The sequence below is a fragment of the Mesocricetus auratus genome, unplaced genomic scaffold (assembly GCF_017639785.1).
Source record: "Mesocricetus auratus isolate SY011 unplaced genomic scaffold, BCM_Maur_2.0 Super-Scaffold_100011, whole genome shotgun sequence".
Lineage (NCBI taxonomy): Eukaryota > Metazoa > Chordata > Mammalia > Rodentia > Cricetidae > Mesocricetus > Mesocricetus auratus.
The window spans coordinates 41785152-41805623 of record NW_024429195.1 but is presented as its reverse complement, the minus strand read 5'-3'; the positions used below and the strand labels follow the sequence as shown (position 1 = coordinate 41805623).

Genomic DNA, 20472 nt, shown 5'->3' with positions numbered 1-20472 from the left:
GACAGTCATCAGAGGCACCTCAATAACTGAACTTCTGATGAACTTAAAGAATGCAATAAACAGAACATGAGAAAAGCCAAAATGAGTCATGCAAAAACTGAAAAGCATTACACAAAAACAACAAAAAAGACAACAATACAAGGGCCATATGATTTTTTCCCTAAAAAATGAAGACTTCTTGACTCAGTGAAAACATTGGGAGAACAAAGTAATTAGGGTTAATGTTTAAGTTCTGCATACCTTTCTACAGAAGCCACAAGAGAAAGCCAGTGTATAGACCAAGTCTGAAAGCTGCAAACAGTTCAGTAGAAAGTGTAAGATGGACGGACAAGGGAACACAAATCTTATGATAAATTCTTGATCCATGTGGGCTTGGAAAGGTTGAGAACTTAAACAAAATGATTCCTCAGATACTGTGCTTCACAAAGAACTTACCCAGGGAGATACACTTGCACACTCAAGTCATTGTTTTTATGAAGGAAAGCTAAGTGGTTTGAGAAGGTACCAAACTTTCCTGTTCAAGCTTTCATTTGGATTGCAAGTAGCATCTATTCTTGCAGCTTCTGATAATGTGCTTGGTTTTAGACAACTGTTTTTGTTTCCCATCTTCACCTTTTCTTGGCTTTAAATCCTCAGCTCTTGTGTATTGGAAAGAATGGGACATGCAACAAATCTACTCTACCTTAAGTTTGAATCTCATTGCATATGGCTAGACAGTCAACTAAGTGTACCTTAAAAGACAACCTGTACAGCCATTCAAAAACTCTAAGCTGCATAAGTACTAGAAATCTTACTAGAAGAAGAATTGATAAAATAGGCAATGCTTTTAGCAGAAAAAAAGGGTGGAACAATTTTTCTATACTTAGTTTACTGGCATAGATGTTATAACTGTGTGTAAGTATACAGAAATTCTCAAGAGTTTAAGTAAAGGGTTTTGCTCTAAAATTATAGATAAGTATTTAAATGTACTTAAACGCCAAGGAGTTTAGGTATAGGGTTTTTACTGACATGTGAACAACCGTTAATTCATGTATGTAAATATTCTGAAGCTACAAGTTGTTTAGGTACAGAGCAACGTCAGAGTGCAGGCAAAGCAAGAACATAAGGTCAGCCATGCCTTTGCCTTCTGCTTGCAACACAAGTGTTAAAGACATGGTCGCTTACCAAAAAAATTCTCCCTTTTTCTGCCATCAAATGCTATACATACTTATTGGCTCTAGAGATAAATTTTCATAAAGATTATAGTCTTTCAGACATGAGTTTGAGTCCTAATTTTTAATGTAACCTTTTGTATGAGTAACATTCCATGACCTCCCTAAGCCTTATTCATCTACAAAGAGGGGTTATTAAGAATAACTACTTAGTTGAATGGGCTAATTGTACTAAGCAGTGAAGAACTTACAATGTTGCTAGCCACTGCTGTGAATAGGTATCATGACACAGTACTGAATAAGAATATGCTATTTATTTCTCCCTTTTTCATGCCTATATTGGATACTACCTCATCATTTACTCATGGGTTTTTTTTTATCTTAATATGTAAAATAATATTCTTCATCTTCTTCCAATTCACCATGAAGAACAAACCTCAGAAAAGTACCTTTAAAATCAGAAAACATGCTAATGAAGGTTGTTATTATACAATTTACAGTGTCATGTCGCTCCCACAAAGGGATCATTTCAAGATCTTAGGAGAATAAAATAGGAAATCAGAATATTCCTACAGTATTTACTATTTATTGTGTATTCCTATTATTGTAATTTTCACATGAAGTTTATTTTTTTAAACAGAGGCAAATAAAAGATATATTTAAATGTTTGAGGTTTCTATGCCGTATATGGCATTCTTCCCACCTCTCCCACCCAGTGCTGGAGATGGAAGGTAGGGCTTTCACATACATGTAAACATACCTTACTAGGCTACATGCCTAGCCTAGGCACTCTTTCTTTGTATAGATTTACAATATTAGGAATCATCTAAGCATCATTTTTATGACCAATGGGTCAAGAATTCTATAGTTACAATGTATGGATGTATAGAAGAATTCCAAAAACATTATTAAAATTTGCCACACAATCTCCTTTTGCTTTTAGGTGCTTATCATTTCCCAGCTCTAAGATGACCATATCTCTCCCCACATAGTCCTATATCTATTTAAAATGCTACACGAATTTCTGAATTCTCTTGATATATCAAATTTTAAAAGTACAGCACTGAATTTCCTGAAACAAAAGTGAGAACAAACGGAACCTACCATCGTTAGAGAGGAACAGGCATCTTTGTCAAGGCCTTGTTGTTGAAGCAGGGGTAAAACACTGGTGGTGAAGATGTCCCACCACAGGTTCAGAAACTCTGGGTGACTCACAGTTGGGTCTTGAGATTCACATTTGACACTTTTTGTTTGGGGACTGTACGTGTAATTCCATGGCTTGATTTGTCCCAAGAAGTGCACAACTTTGGCATTTGCACCAAACCTGCCAAATGAACGGGTAGAAAGGGTGAGTAAATTCTGAGCAGTAACAGAGTATTAGCATCATTTTCTGTGTGTAGCCTCAGTTGTACACCTTCCTTCCATCCTGTAATAGGAGTTGGAAAGAAAACTACTCCACTGTAACAATGGGAGACACTTTGTTAATGCTCATGTTCTTCCTCCCAGGAGTTAAGCTCTTAGGCACACATCCTAAAAAGATGTATTTGTGTAGTAGCAGACATCACAATGTCACAACTGCATTGCTTGTAGTGAAACTAGAAGTAGTCCATATCCATGTTAGGTGAAGTTATTGAACAGTAAATGTGCATTCTCTCCTTCCTCCACAGAGAGGGTGCACTTCTTACCTAGTACTAAACATGCTCATATTATTTGATTTGGTAAATGGAAGATAGAGTTTGATTGTTTATGTTTACCCTCTCTGAAAAGTAAAAAAAAAAAAAAAAAAAACTCCTGCCAGCAGAACCATGTTGTCTGTAGCCTGCTGGTTACAGAATACTGGAAACAAAGGTTATCTTTGCAAAATCTTTGGCCTGGCTCCAATTTCAACTAGGAATGGATGAAAGGTATCGTATCTCTTCTGATCCACCAAGACATTAAGTAGTAAATACTTGCTTATACAGTAATGCAGTGTTTTGATATATGTACATGTTGCATAGTTAGATCAGTGTACTCCTACATTTACTGAAGTATTGTATCCTTTTGGTGAAAACTTTAGAAACTTTTTCTAGCATTTGAAAAATATATAGTACATTATTATCTAAAGTCACCCTACTATGTTGTGATGTTTCTTGAGGGATGGATATTTTAAAACCCTGCAGGTTAGGGCTGGAGAGATGGCTTAGAGGTTAAAAGATGTACTACTCTTGCAGAGGATCAGAGTTCAGTTTTCACCCACACTGGGTAACCTACAACCACCACAGTTTCATGGGGCCTAGTGCCTCTTCTGGCTTCTGAGGTCACTGCACTCACTTGTACAAACCTACCTACCCACACACACATAGGCACAAAAGGTAAAATTAAAGCCCACTCCAGCTTATATGTTATATATATGAAGTGATGGGTACATATGCGTGCATCTGTGTGCAGAAGGCAACATTCAGTATCTTTCATAATTGCTTTCCTTGGCTCTTGAGACAGTTGGGCTGTAACCCCAGCACTGTGGTTCCAGATGCCCATACCTGGCTTTTTATGTGGGTGCTGGAGATTCAAACACATGCCAGATTGCTTGCACAGCAGACACTTCACCAGCTGAGCCATATCTCCAGCATCACACTGCACATTTTTGACATGTAATTTTTTTGAAATGTATACCAAATTTCACAACAAATGGTACCTTTAAAGGCATAAGAGCTAAGCCTGGTCCTTTATTGGCTTGAAGGAAATCTGTGAATTTAAAAACAGACCATAGGGTCTGGCAAGATGACTCAGTAGTTAAGAACACTTGTTGCTCTTGCAGAGGACCTGGGTTCAATTCCCAGCACTCATGTGGTAGTTCACAACCATCTTTAACTATAGTTTCAGGGGATCTGATGCCCATACATACATGCTGTCCAAATACAAATAAAATGAATAACTAATTTTAATAAAAGAACAGCTAGGATTTCATGGCTGAGAAGCATAAAAAAAGTGGTGATGAATCTCAGCAACTAGCTGGGCTGATTTGTATAAGGAGGTAGTCCTGGCTGCCTGAGAGAACAAGGCAGAAGGATTTGGAATTCAGGGTCTACTTATGCTATGCAGTGAGTTCAAGCCCAGACTAAATTACTCAGTGAGAAGCTGTCTCAAAGTTAAAATAAAATAAGGGCAAGTACAAGAAGCATCACAAGTTAAATGGGAACCTGAGTGCCTGGAAATTCAGAGGAAAACGGGGCACTACAGTCATTGTTGGAGGGCAGAGGTTCAAGACAGTAGGTTGTAACTTCAAGTTTATAGAGATGGCATCCAAGTATCTTTACTAAATTTCAGCAGTTAGATGGCAGGTGTCAGCTGAGCATCTGTTGAGACAACCATGTGCCATAATGGGCAGAAACTGGGGTACAAGTTTTGTACTGGGTTTAAAAGTTAGTGCATTTATCCTATATGTATCCAACATATTTGAATGAGATGTACAGCCAAAATAACGTGAACCTTTTGGGCAACATTTCCTACCTCCCAATTATATTCTGTATTGCCTGGGACGTGCCCAGGATTTATAAGGGCATGGTTGGGAATAATAATCCTATTTGGTAGGCTTCAATTAATGAAGCTAAAAGGGACTGATTTATTCAAGGTCATATAGCTATTAAATGGCAGAGATGGACAGTTTCGTCTAAGGCTAGAGTTTAACTGTCCTGTGATCATGGAAGAAAAGTGAAGGGTGATAAAGAAAGCTCCTCCTCCAGGTTTGCTTAATCTACCTCATGTTTCTTTTGAAAACAGATGCATGATATCCCAAACTCTTTATTTTATACATAGGACTTTTTCTTTCCTCCCTTTCTCTCCATCTCATCATCCTCCCCACTCTCTACACATAAACATAGAAATCCTAGGTCCTAAGTAACTGTATCTCAGGCACTGTGTTTGGTGTGTGTCCACAGGAAGCTTCTGTCCATGCATGAAGATGGGTCACATAAAAATAATCAGTGTAAGCAAGCAAGTCAGGGCAGGGCCACCCTATCATTAAGGGCTATGGGAATTTCAAGTCTGTACAGGTGGGTTTTATGCAGGAAGTCAGGATGGAACAATGCCTGAGAAAGATAGGCAGGATTCAAGTAATCATTGCAAATGTTTCGTTGATGGTGAGGGATTCTGTCTCAGAGATCTGATATCTGTGTACGTGTGTTTGAGTGTTGCATTGGTGGTGACAGCCATAGTCTTACCCAAGCACTAGAACCATGCAAGAAAATGCATACAAGGAAGCATAGGTCTCATAACTTAACAAGAAAATGCATACAAGGAAGCATAGGTCTCATAACTTAACAAGAAAATGCATACAAGGAAGCATAGGTCTCATAACTTAACAAGAAAATGCATACAAGGAAGCATAGGTCTCATAACTTAACAAGAAAATGCATACAAGGAAGCATAGGTCTCATAACTTAACAAGAAAATGCATACAAGGAAGCATAGGTCTCATAACTTAACAAGAAAATGAATACAAGGAAGCATAGGTCTCATAACTTAACAAGAAAATGAATACAAGGAAGCATAGGTCTCATAACTTAACAAGAAAATGCATACAAGGAAGCATAGGTCTCATAACTTAACAAGAAAATGCATACAAGGAAGCATAGGTCTCATAACTTAACAAGAAAATGCATACAAGGAAGCATAGGTCTCATAACTTAACAAGAAAATGCATACAAGGAAGCATAGGTCTCATAACTTAACACCGCTGATGTAACTTCTCTGCTTGAAGCCACAGCACTTATTTTATTTCCCTGATTTAGCCAGCCATTAAAACTCAACCTACATACTAATATTTACATTTTCATTAGCCTGTACCTCATATAAATGCTACACTGTTCTAGCATGGTAGCAAAGATACTTAAAATATACTGAAACATCAGGTAGTAACTATCTTTTCTAGCCTACTTGTCTCACAGTTCACAGATGTAAGCTACCAAGAGTCAGCGAAACATTTTTGAAGTACATATGCTAAAATCTGTTTAGCATTTGCATTATGTACCTCATTTAATTTCCAAGACAACTAGATAATGAAACCAAGGCTTGAAGTTAAAGAAATTGTCAAGGATCAATTGCATGGCTGGGGACTGAACAGGCTGTGATTAATCCAGGCCAATTGACCGCAGAGCCAATGATTTTTTTTCCAGGACCAGTTATTCTACAAGACTCCCAGGATTATAGGGCACTGTTTGTCCACCTGTGGTCAGCCAATCTAAGCAGAAACAGGAATGTGTAAAGTGTAGTCAAGGATTCTGCAATAATAGTAATCAGTAGGGAAATTACTTAGCACCAATAGCCTGATGACTGTTCTTAGAAGGATAAAGTCTGGGAAGAAAAAAAAAAAAGGAACAAGAAGTGGATAGTGTATCTTAGGTCCATAGTGACCCACTTATAGATTGTGCTAGGCATCAGTCATCTAAGGCCTCCCCAGCTGCTCTCCTGTATCTCAGTCTATAAACTGGGACTCTGAGCTGTGTGTGGGAAAAGGACAGAATGATCCAACCATCCTCCCAGACTGTCTAGACCTCTGCTGTGGGCAGGAATGTGCATCTCAGTTTCAGGTCCTCTCCACAACCTCCTGGATTCATGTTGGGACTCATGGTCTTCCTCTTAAATGTCAACAGCAATGGTATTTGGAGATAGCCATAGGCCTGCCTTTCACTGTGGCCCAGGCCTTGGGCTCCACATTCATGATTCCATGTTTCCATTACTCATTAGCCTACTATCTTTTGTAGTAAAGAAAGGATCCTCTTCCTTCAAAATGTCTTTACTTATTCTTCTCTAACAGAAAAAAAAAAACACTAAACCAGTGGATGGCCTTGTTTTATATAAACAAAGCATTCATAAATTCCTAAGTTTGTTGGAAATAGATGCTTAAATTCTAAGGTAGTACTTCTTAACCTTTTTAATGCTGAGACCATTTAATCCAGTTCCTCATGTTGTTGTGATCCCCAACCATAAAATTATTTTCATTACTGCTTCACAGTTGTAATTTTGTTACTGTTACGAATTGTAACATAAATATCTGATATGCGGGATATCTGTTATGCAACCCTTCAACCTCCAAGGGTGTCTTGACACACAGATTGAGAACCATTGCTCTAAGGAGTCTGAGGTGAGGGTGCAATTGCCCTTTCTGTCCTGACAAGAAAATGATTAGGACTCTGGAAAATAACTTGGCACAAATGATCCCAGATTTCTGCAACAAAACAAAATAAAACAAAATGTAAGATTTGAGTAGCTTTCCTTAAATGCCAATTGGGGCAGATTATTCAAAAGAAGACAATAGTTACTGAAGACTGAGGAGTGCAGAAGCAGACAGAAAAGGGCATGGAAGAAGGGAGAATGATGCAAGGCCTCACAGAAAGCAGGCAGTGACTTCTGCCTGTGGCTTCGGCTGAGCTGTAGCCAGCCTTATTCCTGTGTAGTAAAGGATAAGGACTCTTGCATGCTTTAGTAGTTGGATGAACTGCCACATACATAGCAATTATAGAAATGGGTAGCAGTGGAGAGCAAGAGAAAGAAAACATGTTAGAGATGGAGCCTGTGTTGGTCACTAAAGACAGGTGGTCTGGTCCGGTCCAGGAGCTCCTGAAGTGTGATGGAGGTAGAGAGGTGGGAAGCAATGCAGAGTGGAAAACAAACTGCAGCTCAGGAATGGAAACGAAAACAAACTTGGCAGTTTCATGTAAGGTGGTCGCAGCAAAGAACGCTCTTGGAAATCATGTAGGAATAACTATCTTGGTATGAAGAGTAATGTCTGCATCCCACACTGGCCACAAACGTGTAAGTGATCCTTCACCTATATTACAGTGTGCCAGCTGCATAGCAGAATAGCCAAGGAGGCTAAAGGATTTATCTGACAGTTTTGTAGACAAAAATAATGAGCAAACAGTCTCAAACACTGGTATGGGTTTTGTATCCAAGGTTTCAATTAATCTAGATAAAAGTTTCAGATAATTTTTCACATGTACATTATGGTCACAAGGGGATGACTTAAAAACCATTTCCCATCCTTCAGTTATTTATAAAAAACCAAAAGAATCATATAAAAATGAATTTAAAATATGGACGTAAGAAAACGAAAGTATTTTCAGTCTTTTGAGACTATCGGTATGGGAATTTCATTCAGTAGTGTACCTGCCTGGCATGCATGTAGTTCTGGCCTTAATCCTTTGGACTGGAAGCATGTAAACAAAATAAATGAACTGATAATTTCAGCATAAATACAAATGTGGGCACAGAGTTTATAACCAGGCAACTCAGGGTTATCTCAGCTTCATATTTTCCCCACCAGCGTCAGTAAGTGAATAGAATGTAAACCACCTGGCAGAAAGCAAAATAACCAGTGGCTGGGAAGGGTGTGTGGCCGTGAGAACATAACACTCAGTTCACTCCAGCTTATGACAAGTATAATGTGGAGGTTTCCTGACATACCCTGGGTTTATCCACAAAATCACCACCCAGGAATTTAAAAAAGAAGTTTGGTACAATTGTCTATAAATTATCAAGAGCAATTTATTCTGACCCAGTAAGGGGATTTGTGTCAGCTTTCATACATTTCTTAAAATAAGTATTCTAATTTTAACTTGATAGAATCTCTAAAGAGTCATCCAGATCACAAGACATAGTTTGAACCCAAGCCAGCAACAATAGTGCTTATGTTAGCTGCTGAAATAATCCCTGTGACCTGATGTTACCAAAAGATCAGATGGACAATATATGGCTATTTCAGTGGTTGGTAACACAGATGAGGCTACAGACCTGTTTGGAACAGAAAGGGACTAATCTAGGAGGGCAGGTACACCCAGAAGCAAATTTATCAGCCAACTTTTTATATACAACGTTCTATGAGATACTAAGAAAGAAAAAGCAGCACTTGCATGGTTCTCCACTAGAAACATGCCAAAGATACCAGATATTCGCTTGCCCACTCCAAAATGGCTCATGCTCTGTGTCATCACCACTCATTCACATGCCTGCTCAGATTCGCACGTGTGGGACAGCTGTACAACAGCTCTCTCTTCCTACGAGTGATGAATACCTCCCCTCTCACCAAAATGCACTTCTCTACCCCATCCACAGTCTAAGTCAGGAGCCTGGCATGGCTCATGCCTGGCATCTCAGCACTTGGAGTGAGGAGCTGAGGTAAGAGGACTGTTAAAAGTATGAGGCCAGCGCGGGCTACACAGTGAGTTCAGGGCCTGCTTGACCTAGTACAAGTCTTTAAAAAAGGCAGCAACTCAACTGTCCACGAGGTATACTTAAATGGTTAATGTAGGGAGAGATACATACCTGTAGCGCTGACCACACCCATTTGGGCGTGGTCACAGGTACATAGAAGGTACAGGGGGATAAGAGCTAAGGGGAAGAGACGCACTGTCTCTTGGGGTTCTGATCAGGTCTCAGAGAGCAGCGGAGCACTGACCTTAGGTTCTCGGCTTCTCATGTAAGTGACTTCTCCCTAATAAAATATCATATGATATCCCTACCCTGTGTAGCTTAATATTCCCCCATAGGTTAATCCTGAGGAGGAATGATACACTAAGTGAAGTAGCAGTGTGAAACACAGAAGAATTCTTGTTCCATATTCAGACACAGATACAAACAATATGACATATTCAGTTTTTCCTTGCTCTGCAACTGAACCCTCTCCATAGTGTCCTGGAAGCCAAAACATCAGCACTCAGTGCAGACTACATAGCTCTGATTGAACGTTGTCAGCTACATTGCCTGAGGCCAGCATTTCTCCATAAAATCTCAGAAAGTCAAGAGGAAGATGCCTGGGACAGCATGTCCTTCTCTGCCTCTACCAGCTGACTGTACATTCATGCATCCAACCAGAGCGAGTACCTACCTGCCAACATCCATACACACACACACACACACACACACACACACACACACCCTTCCCTCCTGTGCTGAGGCTGAAGTGTCCTGGCTCCCCTCTGAGCACACCTCCCCATGTGTACACTAGATCCCTTCCTTTTCATCTGCTCAAAGACATCACGCCCAGCTCTCTTCTCAGTTCCCTGCTTTCTTAATGACATCTCTCCACATGCCGTTCGTATTGCTAGGAATACCTTGTACTACCTGCTGTCTACAAAATATCACTATAATACTACCCCACTCAGCTGCCATGTTCCTCTTTGAAGCAGTTATCTAGGAAGGCCATGTCCATTCTCTCAGACTCGCTTCAGCTAGGATCTCTCCTCCACCAGTCTACTGCATATACACTTGCTGAAGTCACAATGACATTGACATTGTATGATCGGCACTTTTTCTAAATTCTCATTTTATCCACAACAGCACGTCAGACAGATGGAGTGTTCCTTTCTCCTGGAAACATTCATTGTCAACTTTCTACGCTACCACTACTTCCTGGCTGTTCTTCTTGTACCCTTCTGCTCTCTTACCCCTTCTCCTAGGGCTCAGTGTTCATGATTCTTCTACCAATTACCAGTTCATTTGGCTGCATCATTTTATGCTGTGGCTATAAGCATTTTGTGTGCTGACAGCTCTAATAGTTTTGTCTCATTCAGACCTATCTCCTGAATGTCTGATTTGTTTACGATTAAATTTATTTTTGGCAATAGACACACATATGGCCTTCTGATTGCTCTCACCCCTACTGTCTCTTATTCCCCCCCACCCCTGTACATTCTGCCTTCTTTACGAATTGGCCACGCTCATGGCTTTTGTTATATTTGTGGGCAACCCACTGAGTTTGATGGGGCCATCTTTGTGACTATGGTTTTGAGCTATCCTATTTACTGGATTCTGGTCAGTTCAGAATTTGTGCACACCTAAAGATGATCACTACTCCTTCCAGAATCTCTCAGTAGCCAATAGTTCAGCACTAAGAGGTAAGGCCCGAGCAGCCTTTTCCCTGTCCCTGGATGGCACTCGACAGGGCCTATATTGTGTAGGCCCAATGTAAGAAAGCACAGCGGCTGCGAATTCATGAATACAGTGGCTGTGTCACATCTAGATGCTGGCATTGCATAACCTTTCTTCCTATTTCCCAGTGCTTACATTCCTTCCATCCCTTCTTTTGCGATGTTCCATGAGCCTTAAAGGGGTAGTATAAATATCTCCTTCAAGGTTAGGGGAATCCTTTTAAATCTGTTTATCTATTCTACAGTTTCACTAAGATAATACACCACTCCAAACTTCATATCTCCACCACCTATCCCCAAAGAACTTCCTACTTTATAAAATGGAACATTTACATTCTACAGACTCCAATGATAATATCTGACACATCCCATCAGATACTTGATTTTTCAGAGGAAGCTTGAAGCACAGGTTTTATGTGAAGTTCCTTAATTTTTATATTGTGGTGCCGAGTCAACCCCTACTTTTTAAATAATGACAACAGAATTTAATAAAAATTCTGCATAGTACAAATAAAAGATACATATGGGACAAAATGAAGTATATAGCATGAGAGTTTAAGATCTGTGAGGAAGGCTTATCTTCTATTTAATCTCCTTTTTTTCCTTCCGTGCGCCCCTCTCTAATTCAGATGTCAACTTTCAATTAAGGTTCCGCCTGTGGGATCTCACTCCTTCCACTCCTGTTTGCCTATCACCAGAATGCCTCTCCAAGCTGGCTTGGGAGCCTAAAGAGTGTGGCATAGCAAGAGTGTTTGCCTAACTGCACAAGATCCTGATGCTTGCTGTCAAGAGCAATAGCATTAAAACAAAATACAACAAACAAAACCTAACGAGTAAAGGCTGAGTTGGTGCTGATATGGAAACTTTCTCCTTGTTGATGAAGACTCAGGTGGTAGCAGAGCACGCAGCAGTAAGATCAGGGACAGAACACCCAAAAGAGATAAATGCTTAGAGATTAGGTCACATTGAGTATTGGGACTCCTGAAGTCCAACAGGTATTACCAATACCCAGAAAAGAGGATCAAGGGATCTGTAGCCACCACTTGGTTCTTCAGACTCAGCACATGTCAAGAAGCTCTGCACACTTACTCTGCTGTCAAATGGGTTAGGTTGGTGTACATACACACAATGTATAGGTTCCAGGATCACCAATAAACAGCTGGAGAAGTGACCCAAGTAACACATTTTAGGATTGTAGGTAAAGATGTGGGAATGTAAAAAGAAACAGAGAATGTTACAGTTTTGGTGAAAACAGCCATGGGGTTAGCCCAAGACAAAGGTGTTCTAGGGACATTAGAAATACATTCAGCCAGAAACACAAGAGCATAGAATTTCAGACACTAAAGGGTCCATTTCTTTCAGAAAAATATGATTTAAAATATGTCTGATGCAGACTTAGTCATACCAAAACTTGACAATCCTAATCTAAATCTTTAAAAAGAAACATATATATGAAAAACCTCAGAGAATTAAAGAAGTAGAAAAAATATTGTTTTTCACTATATCTCAAATCATATTTGAACTCAAGTAAAAAGAGAAAGTGAAAATATTTATATGAAAATTATTTATAGATTAGACTTTGTAGTCAACCAATTGATTAATAATCTCTGCAGTAGTCTAAAGCAATATTAGATGATCCTATACCTTTGCTTTAGGCATGTTTTATAGAGAATGATAACCTAAAGAGCTATCAGTTAAGGGATTAAAAGGAAATCTAAATGGCAGTAACACAGTGACTTTCAAAATATTAATGATATTTTTCCCAGTACTATACTCAAATCAAAGTCTCTACTATAGGCATGAGATAAGACTTTCTCATTGGAGAAAACAGGTTTTAAACCCATGCACACACACATGCACCAAGGAATTCAAATTATATATATACATATATATGTGTATATTGTGTATATTATTTACAAGCTATAATTAAAAGCCAATTCTACCCCAAACATTATGCTAAGCATAACAAATTAACAATATTTTACCCAGAAACACATTTACAAATTGTTTCTCAATGTATGCACTAAAATTGACTTTAAATAACTAAACAAAACATTTTTGTTCTCCAATTATGCTAAAGTGGATCTTATAAAATATGCTACTTTTGGTTTTCAGAAACTATGTTTGAGTAGTACAGAAGGTGATAAAACTACTAAGTTATTTTTCTTTGTTTTGTTCTAACCAGATGATATGCAGAAAGGCATTAAACTTATTATTCCATGGCTCAAATACATGTTCATTCCCAGGAGGTCATCTGAGTTGAAACTATATGTAATAGTACACATTTTAAAAGTGTGTGTGTGTGTATGTGTGTGCATGCGCACACACACCTGTGAAGTGTGCATGCATATGTGTGTGTGTGTGTGTGTGTGTGTGTGCGTGCACATGGGTGCCCAACACTTGGGAAAAACTAAAGGCTTTGGAGACATCTTAGCAAATGGCTATGTGGTTTTGAGACAAAGTCTCCATTCTTTCCAGTGAAGTTCCTTGCTTTAAATAATTCCTTAGACTCTCTTATCTGCCATTACCCAGGGTCCCCCATGGAAGGCATCATGTACTAGAGCTACTCAGCCTTGAAGGCCACCAATGTGGGCTACAAATTTACAGGCCTTTCTGTAGAAAGCTATGGTAGCCTAAGTATTTATGATAGGCTAATCCAGTCTAAAAATTGATTTAAATTGATATATCAACTTAAAACACAAAACAAATGGAACTACCTACATCTTGGTATCCTTTTCCCAGTGTAAAGAAATAGAGGGAAATGTCTATAAAGCTAGGTGTCTGGAAGAAAACCAAAAACATTTTCTGTCAGGGGAAGGGAAAATGAGCTCCTGAATATGGTTTCAGCATTCTTAACCAGACAGCAGTTGGAGGAGATAAGGTCTGATTTTGAGCAGTCATATCATGGAAAGAGCTGGCCCCACTGAGGGTATGCTACCCTAGGGTAGCATAAACTCCTGTCAGCCTGCAAGCTGACCATTGGATGGATGACTGATCTCAATTTCCTTAATGTGCGATGCTCTCTATAGAAACGGCAAAAAAATCAAGAATAGTGCCAGAGCCAACATCATCCACTGCACCAGGAAGATGAAACCATCCTGGCCATTATGACCATTTCGATCTCCAACTTTGTCTGGGAAATTCACTTAGAGCACATGAAACAGTGGGGTTCTTGGGAGATATGGACCAAAGCTCTAGCAAAGAAGTCCTTCTTCTTCCCCAGCACTAAGGCTGATCTCCCTGCTTCTGTGTAAACAAAAGAAACTCAACAAACCAAGCTGTTCCAGAAAGGTAGGATGTGTCTGGTATTGGCAAGTAAGATGGAAAGCAGATTAGACTAAGCCTCAGGGAAGTTTCATGAACACTAAGTTCATCCTGTTCAGGAACTGGAGCTAAATGGATGATGTCAGATTCACGCCTGCTCATGACACTCATTCCAAAACAGCAGCTCACTGCCAAACCCAGAGCACTGATTGTGCCATTAAAATCTTTGCTCTCATTTGTTACATTCATTTCACCATTTGGATTATAGCAACTGCTCCACTATAGACAAATTCAGCTCTATGGGGCCAAATTATGGTGTCTGTAGGAAACTGCTCAAAGAGCAGGACTAGTTATGAGTCAGTAAGGATTAAAATAAACCAGGTCTACAACTGCTTACAACAGAGCTTGTATTTTACAAGCCAAAGGACTGAGGAGTGAAAATAACATTATGTTCTTGGTGATGGCAATCCTATTCTATTTGCTTTACTCAGAATAGTGGTGTGTTTAAAACTGCCTGCCTTACTGTAGAAGGAGGAAAGAACTGAGAGCTTGCCAGAGATATGCCACAGAAAGAGTGAGGGAAAGCACAAAATACTTACAATCCTTATCTGGGGATGGTCACAGAGTCTGCCCAAAAACAGCACTGAAAAGGAAACATTCCTGCCACAAAATTCAGACATGCTCATTACTGGGTGTAAGATGTACAGAGAAGACTGGATAATGAGACAAAGCCCCTTTGTCCTGCTCACTCAGGAAAATCCATGCCACATAGGGATGAGAGAGACTGCCTTAGCTCCCAAAAGGGCCTCACTATGCCTCAACATTACCCTGCCAGCTAGGCCCCTGCTCAAGAAGTCTGAATCATCTTCTCAGTTCAACACAGATGAGTCAGAAGCTAAAGAACATGTCTCCGGCCTTCACAGTTTGATAAACACTACAATGAGGCAGCACGAAGGATCTTTCATTTGGTGTGCAGTGCAGGCCAGACTCCCAATGGTTAGTTCTCAATGCTCACAGTAACTCCATGAAGATACCAGGGCAGAACAGCTCAGGCTCTAGCCCAGTATCAGTAACTGCTAAGTGGCAATTTAAGGATGGGAGCTGAGGGCAGTCAGGTGCAAAGACCCCCTCTCAACGACAACAGCACACTGCTGCCGGTTCTAAGTCCCCACGAAAACCATGGAGAGAACTGTGAGCATCCTGTTTGTGAAGGAGGAGGAGTGGGAGGGGAGGGTGGGGCGGAGAGAGATAACTCAGCAGCTAGTGCTGTGCAGAGAGTGAGTTTGCACCTTGTCTGGGGACTCCATGTTCTGTGTTCCAACTCAAAATAGAGAGGAACCCTGTTCCAGAAGGCAGTAAAATGTCTCGGGGCTGCTTCAAGTATAGATTAGTGGATAATATCAAACCTCTCAAAACTGCAGCGATGTTTCTTACAAGAGCAAGCTTTCCTCAAAGCACCCAACTATTACTTTCCACAAAAAGAAACGGAGCGACAGTCCACTCCCCTGCCCTCACCATAACCAACAGCACTTACGCTTTAAATGCCGGGAGGTAGGAGTATATTGAAATGCTGCTCAGATTATACACAAATGGCAAGTGTTTCCTGATATCTGTTGTTGCCCAGCCACTAAAATATGTATTCAGTAGGCCCTGGTCCCCACCTGAAAGAAAACAAACAAACAAAAAGGAATTACAATTTATAAACTTCCAAGGCAGTTCAGAGATTTTATAGGAACACATGGAAACATTAAAATAGATACAAATTCTGTTTTAAATTTATTGTTTAATTTAATAATAAATTCTGAGCCATATCCTTTAGGACATTTTGGGGGTAAACAGCTATTTTCTGATTTACTTTTGACACATACTTAAGAAACAGCTACTATGTTACACATTGTACCAGATACTATTGAGTCAATGTGAATAAGACACATAGTCATTATCTTCAGAAGGGTCTGTGGTAGAGTAACAGATGCTTATACTAGCAAGTCAAAGTTAACAAAAATGATCGCAGATGGGAGTAAGGGCAGAAAAGAAAAAAGGACAGATGTTATAAGGATACATGGGCATGGCTCAGAGAAGGGCTCCATAGGGAAGCTGGGCTTGAGCTAAGACCTGCGGTCTACTGTAGAGTACTTGACGACAAATGCAGGAGAGACGAGCAGCAGAGGGAGAGCAGGACAGGGCATAAACAGCTCGCACTCAGCACAGACGCAGGAACATGAGGCTACAGGAAGACATGGAAGTGGTCTACGTGAAAGGGGTTCTGGGATGGTGGATGGAACCAGAAGAATCACAGCACATCAGTTTTCAGATGAGATTTTAGACTTCTCCACTAAGATTAAAGGAAAGAGAGCAAAAGCTGGCAAGCTGGAGTACGGAGCTGTCTTCTGGGCCCCCAACTTCTGGCTCACCATTCCTGGGTGATTTCCCTTGTGAAAGAGTGGCCTCCCTCACTTTACAACAAAGGCATGAAGCCCATCCAGGAACCCCAAGGGCTGAGCAGGTATTTTGCTGTATAACTGTAACAGCCTTTAGCCAGCAAGGTGACAACCCATCGGGGTGTGTGTTACTAACCTGGTCTCTGGACAAGCAGTAGCCAGTCATGATTGTTGCTAAGGTTAGCCACGAAGTAGTAAAGTACCTATTCAGCCTTAGGGACCAAACGCCTTCCTTGGAAAGTGAAGTCATGGCCATTCATTTGAAAGATAAATAAGCAGGGCATGGTAGCTTTTGCCTTGAATCCCAGTCTTTTGCCTACAGTTCCCCAATTGGGGAAGCCAAGGTAGAAGGATTGCTATGAATTTAATGTCTGTCTGCCTGAGCCAGAGAATGAATTCCAGACACTGATGTCCAAGGACAGGGGTCTGCAGTCTTACTATTTTGTTTTCCACATAGTCATCAAACCAAAGACGGAGGAAATGCTCATAGCAGCTCTATTTACTCTGGGGCAGAACAAGAAATAGCCCCAGAAGTCTTTCAATAGGTCCATAAATAAAATGCCATAGAACAAAGGAGCAAACTACTGATACATAGGATTTGGAAACATCTCAAGAAAACTGGGTGGAGTGAAAAACCATCATGATTCTGTTTATATAAGTTCCTTAGAGTGACAAAACCACAGAGGACATATTTGTGGCTGCCAAGGACAGAAGACAGCAGAGAGGAAGCTGTGACTTTAAAGGGTATCATGAAGGCCCTGTTCTGTTTTTGACTGTGACAGTGGTCTCAACAAAGTACATATGTAATAATAGAGACATATCTATACAGGCATGCAAGTCAGTGCATAAGTAAAATGTTAATTTCTTATTTTAGAATTATGCCATAGTTATATAGGATATTGCCACTGAGGGAAATGGGTGAGGGATTATAGGAACTCTATTATCTCTTACAGCAGCATGTGAATCTACAATTCACTCAAAACATAAATAATGCAGAATAAATTACAAAAATATAAATGTTTAACAAGGGTCAATGTAATTACAATGAAGAATACAAAAATAAACGTGATCATTTTGATTCTAAATTCCATAAAGACAGAGATTTGGGCTCTTTGCTTATCGCTATCATTCCCTCAAATGTATAAATATGGAAAACTATTTCCTGAATTAATGCAAGAACCTTCAAGAGCTGAAAGACCATCAGACCGTGGAGGGAGAGTAAATTAAGCCACTAAATACTTACAGTTATTATTATGCTATTAAAATCAACATAAGACAATCAGTCTACTGTCTATTATAAAGACACATATAGCATACATTGTGATTCTAACTATGGTATAAACTACACATATAGGAATAAAAATAAAACAAGACACTATATTAGAGGATTGGTGCTATAAATGTTTATCCCTCATTTTTTCTTGTTTCTGTAATGCAAAAACACCAATACAAAGGGGCAGGAATGAGAATTATCTTATGACCGTTTAAAGGATTCTTTTTGTATTCTTTTTACTATGAACAGAAATATATACATGTAGATGATAAAGCATATTAATAATAGAGCTCTACACATCCACCATTCAATTTAAAAGCATGAATGTTGCCAACTATGTTCTCTGTTCTCTGAGGGCATACCCATCCAATCTCATTGTCTCTCTGACATGGGTAACTAAGTTACAATTACAAATGAAATTCACAATTATTTTACTAATGTATCACCAGACAATAGAAGCACTTGCTCTTATTTTTAGAAAACCTTTGTCTGCTGCACTGGTTTTGTTTGTTTGTTGGCAGACCTAGGGATAGAAGCCAGAACTTTATGCTTGTTGGGAAAGCATGCTACCACTGAGCTATATCCTCAGCCTGTCTACTCCCTATTTATGGCACAGAGACTACTCATTGGTTAAGGGCATTAACTGCTCTTCCAAAGGACCCAGAACCCAAATCCCAGCACCCACATGCATCTCACAACTATCTTTAATTCCAAGATCTGACTCTCTCATACCTACAGGCAAAACACCAATGAACATAAAATAAAAGTAAATAAGCTAAAAACAATTATTTAATGAATATTCTTTTTTAAGATTTTATTTATTTATTATATATACAGTGTTCTGTCTGCATGTATGCCTGCACGTCAGAAGAGGGCACCAGATCTAATGACAGATGGCTGGAAGCCACCATGTGGTTGCTGGGAATTGAACTCAGGACCTCTGGATGAGCAGTCAGTGCTCTTAACCTCTGAGCCATCTCTCCAGCCCCATGCATATTCTTAAAATGAATACTGCCTACATATATAAAGCATCACAAAATCCCACGAAGGCCTTACTAGCACTTCTCATGTCCAAGTCACTGTGAGCTTGAGAAAAAGGAGTCAGAGCTGCTGGCCTCGTGCAGGCCTTAGTTGGTGGCCTCTGGTCATGAAAGGTGGTTTCTGCTTACTGTCAGGCCCCCTGCAAACATTCCCAGCTCATTAGCCGAGGGAAAGCTGAGGAGCACCCAGGCATCAGGAAACAGTAAGGACAAAACGCAATAAAGTTGCCTTGGTGAGTCAGTGGTACACATTACCCTGGCAAACCTGAAATGCTCATTAGGTACCATGGCTACTGATTCTATCATATGACTACAACAGATCAGTGTTTACCCTGAAACAGTGGATTAAAAACAGAATTAAGAATTCAGTGATTTGGGGGTTTTTCAGTTTTTCAGAGTTAATATTTGAGACAGGGTCTCTTGTGGCTCAGGCTGGCCTTGAACTTCCTTTGTAATCAAGGATAACCTTAAAATTCTGTTCTTTCTGCCTCCACCTCCTAAGTCTTGTGGTTACAGGTATGTGGTGCCACACCTGACTGCAGGCAATGCTTTTTAACTGAGCAGTCTGGAGATCCTAATCAACTTTCTCCAAACACACAGTCTGACATTTCACAGTCGGGAAGACACATGGATTATAGGGAGTGTCAGTAACACCCTTGTTTCTTAAGAAATATTAAGATCATTATTCAAAGCAGAATATGCATATAGTTAACATTTGTACAGCAAAATACACAAAGATGCAATGAAGATTGCTAAATACCCATCTACTATCCCTCCCCCAAGTAACAGTAATCCAGGGTTTTGTTCAGTACTTTCTAGTCAGTCTTAGAGGCAGCTTAATTTAATCTGGCAGGTTATGGCACTTTTAATCTTAGTCATCTCAGAACTGACAAACATGATTAGCAGCGACCAGCAGCAGCTGTGATCCGGTAAGCGGGAGTATGCCAACATGTGGGAGGCAGGGAAGCAGGACGACATGACAAGGGACACCTTGCTCCAGTTTTGCAAACAGGAACAGATGCCCAGTTCTGCACCATCCGTCCACTAGGCTGCCCAAAGCTGCTGACCTTACGGCCCCATAGCACTTGAGTAGGGTTATGGGCCTGGTAACCACGGGCACATCACAAGGAGACATTGGTTTTATTAGACAGTAAGTGTTGCCTTTGAAATTTGTCCATGTGCTCACTGTCGTCTAGGTCCTGGGACTGCACAGTTTGTTGGCAGACTGATTGGCCATAGTCACAAGAGGGAAGGTATAAAGCAATTCCAGTTTAAATATGAATCTCAGTATCTCTGCCATAAGAATATTCCTACCACGGTGCTCCTCATTTGTGATCCAGATTCCTGGAGCACAGGTTTTACCACAGAGCCTGACAGAAGTGCAGAATATTGACTATG

At 40.1% G+C, this 20472-nt stretch overlaps 1 protein-coding gene across 3 annotated transcripts in view; it reads right to left on the bottom strand.

Annotated features, from left to right (window-relative positions):
* The window catches only part of Gyg1 (glycogenin 1), a 32071-nt gene that overhangs the window by 815 nt on the left and 10784 nt on the right, over positions 1-20472 (bottom strand). For 2 of the 3 annotated variants that reach the window (XM_040754637.1, XM_040754640.1), the window contains exons 5-7: positions 15855-15981; positions 2256-2475; positions 241-291 (exon numbers count right to left, since the gene is read on the bottom strand). In XM_040754637.1, coding sequence (XP_040610571.1) covers positions 241-291; positions 2256-2475; positions 15855-15981 — 398 coding nt within the window. The remainder of the gene's footprint in view (positions 1-240; positions 292-2255; positions 2476-15854; positions 15982-20472) is intronic. The other variant, XM_040754638.1, reaches the window with a different exon arrangement.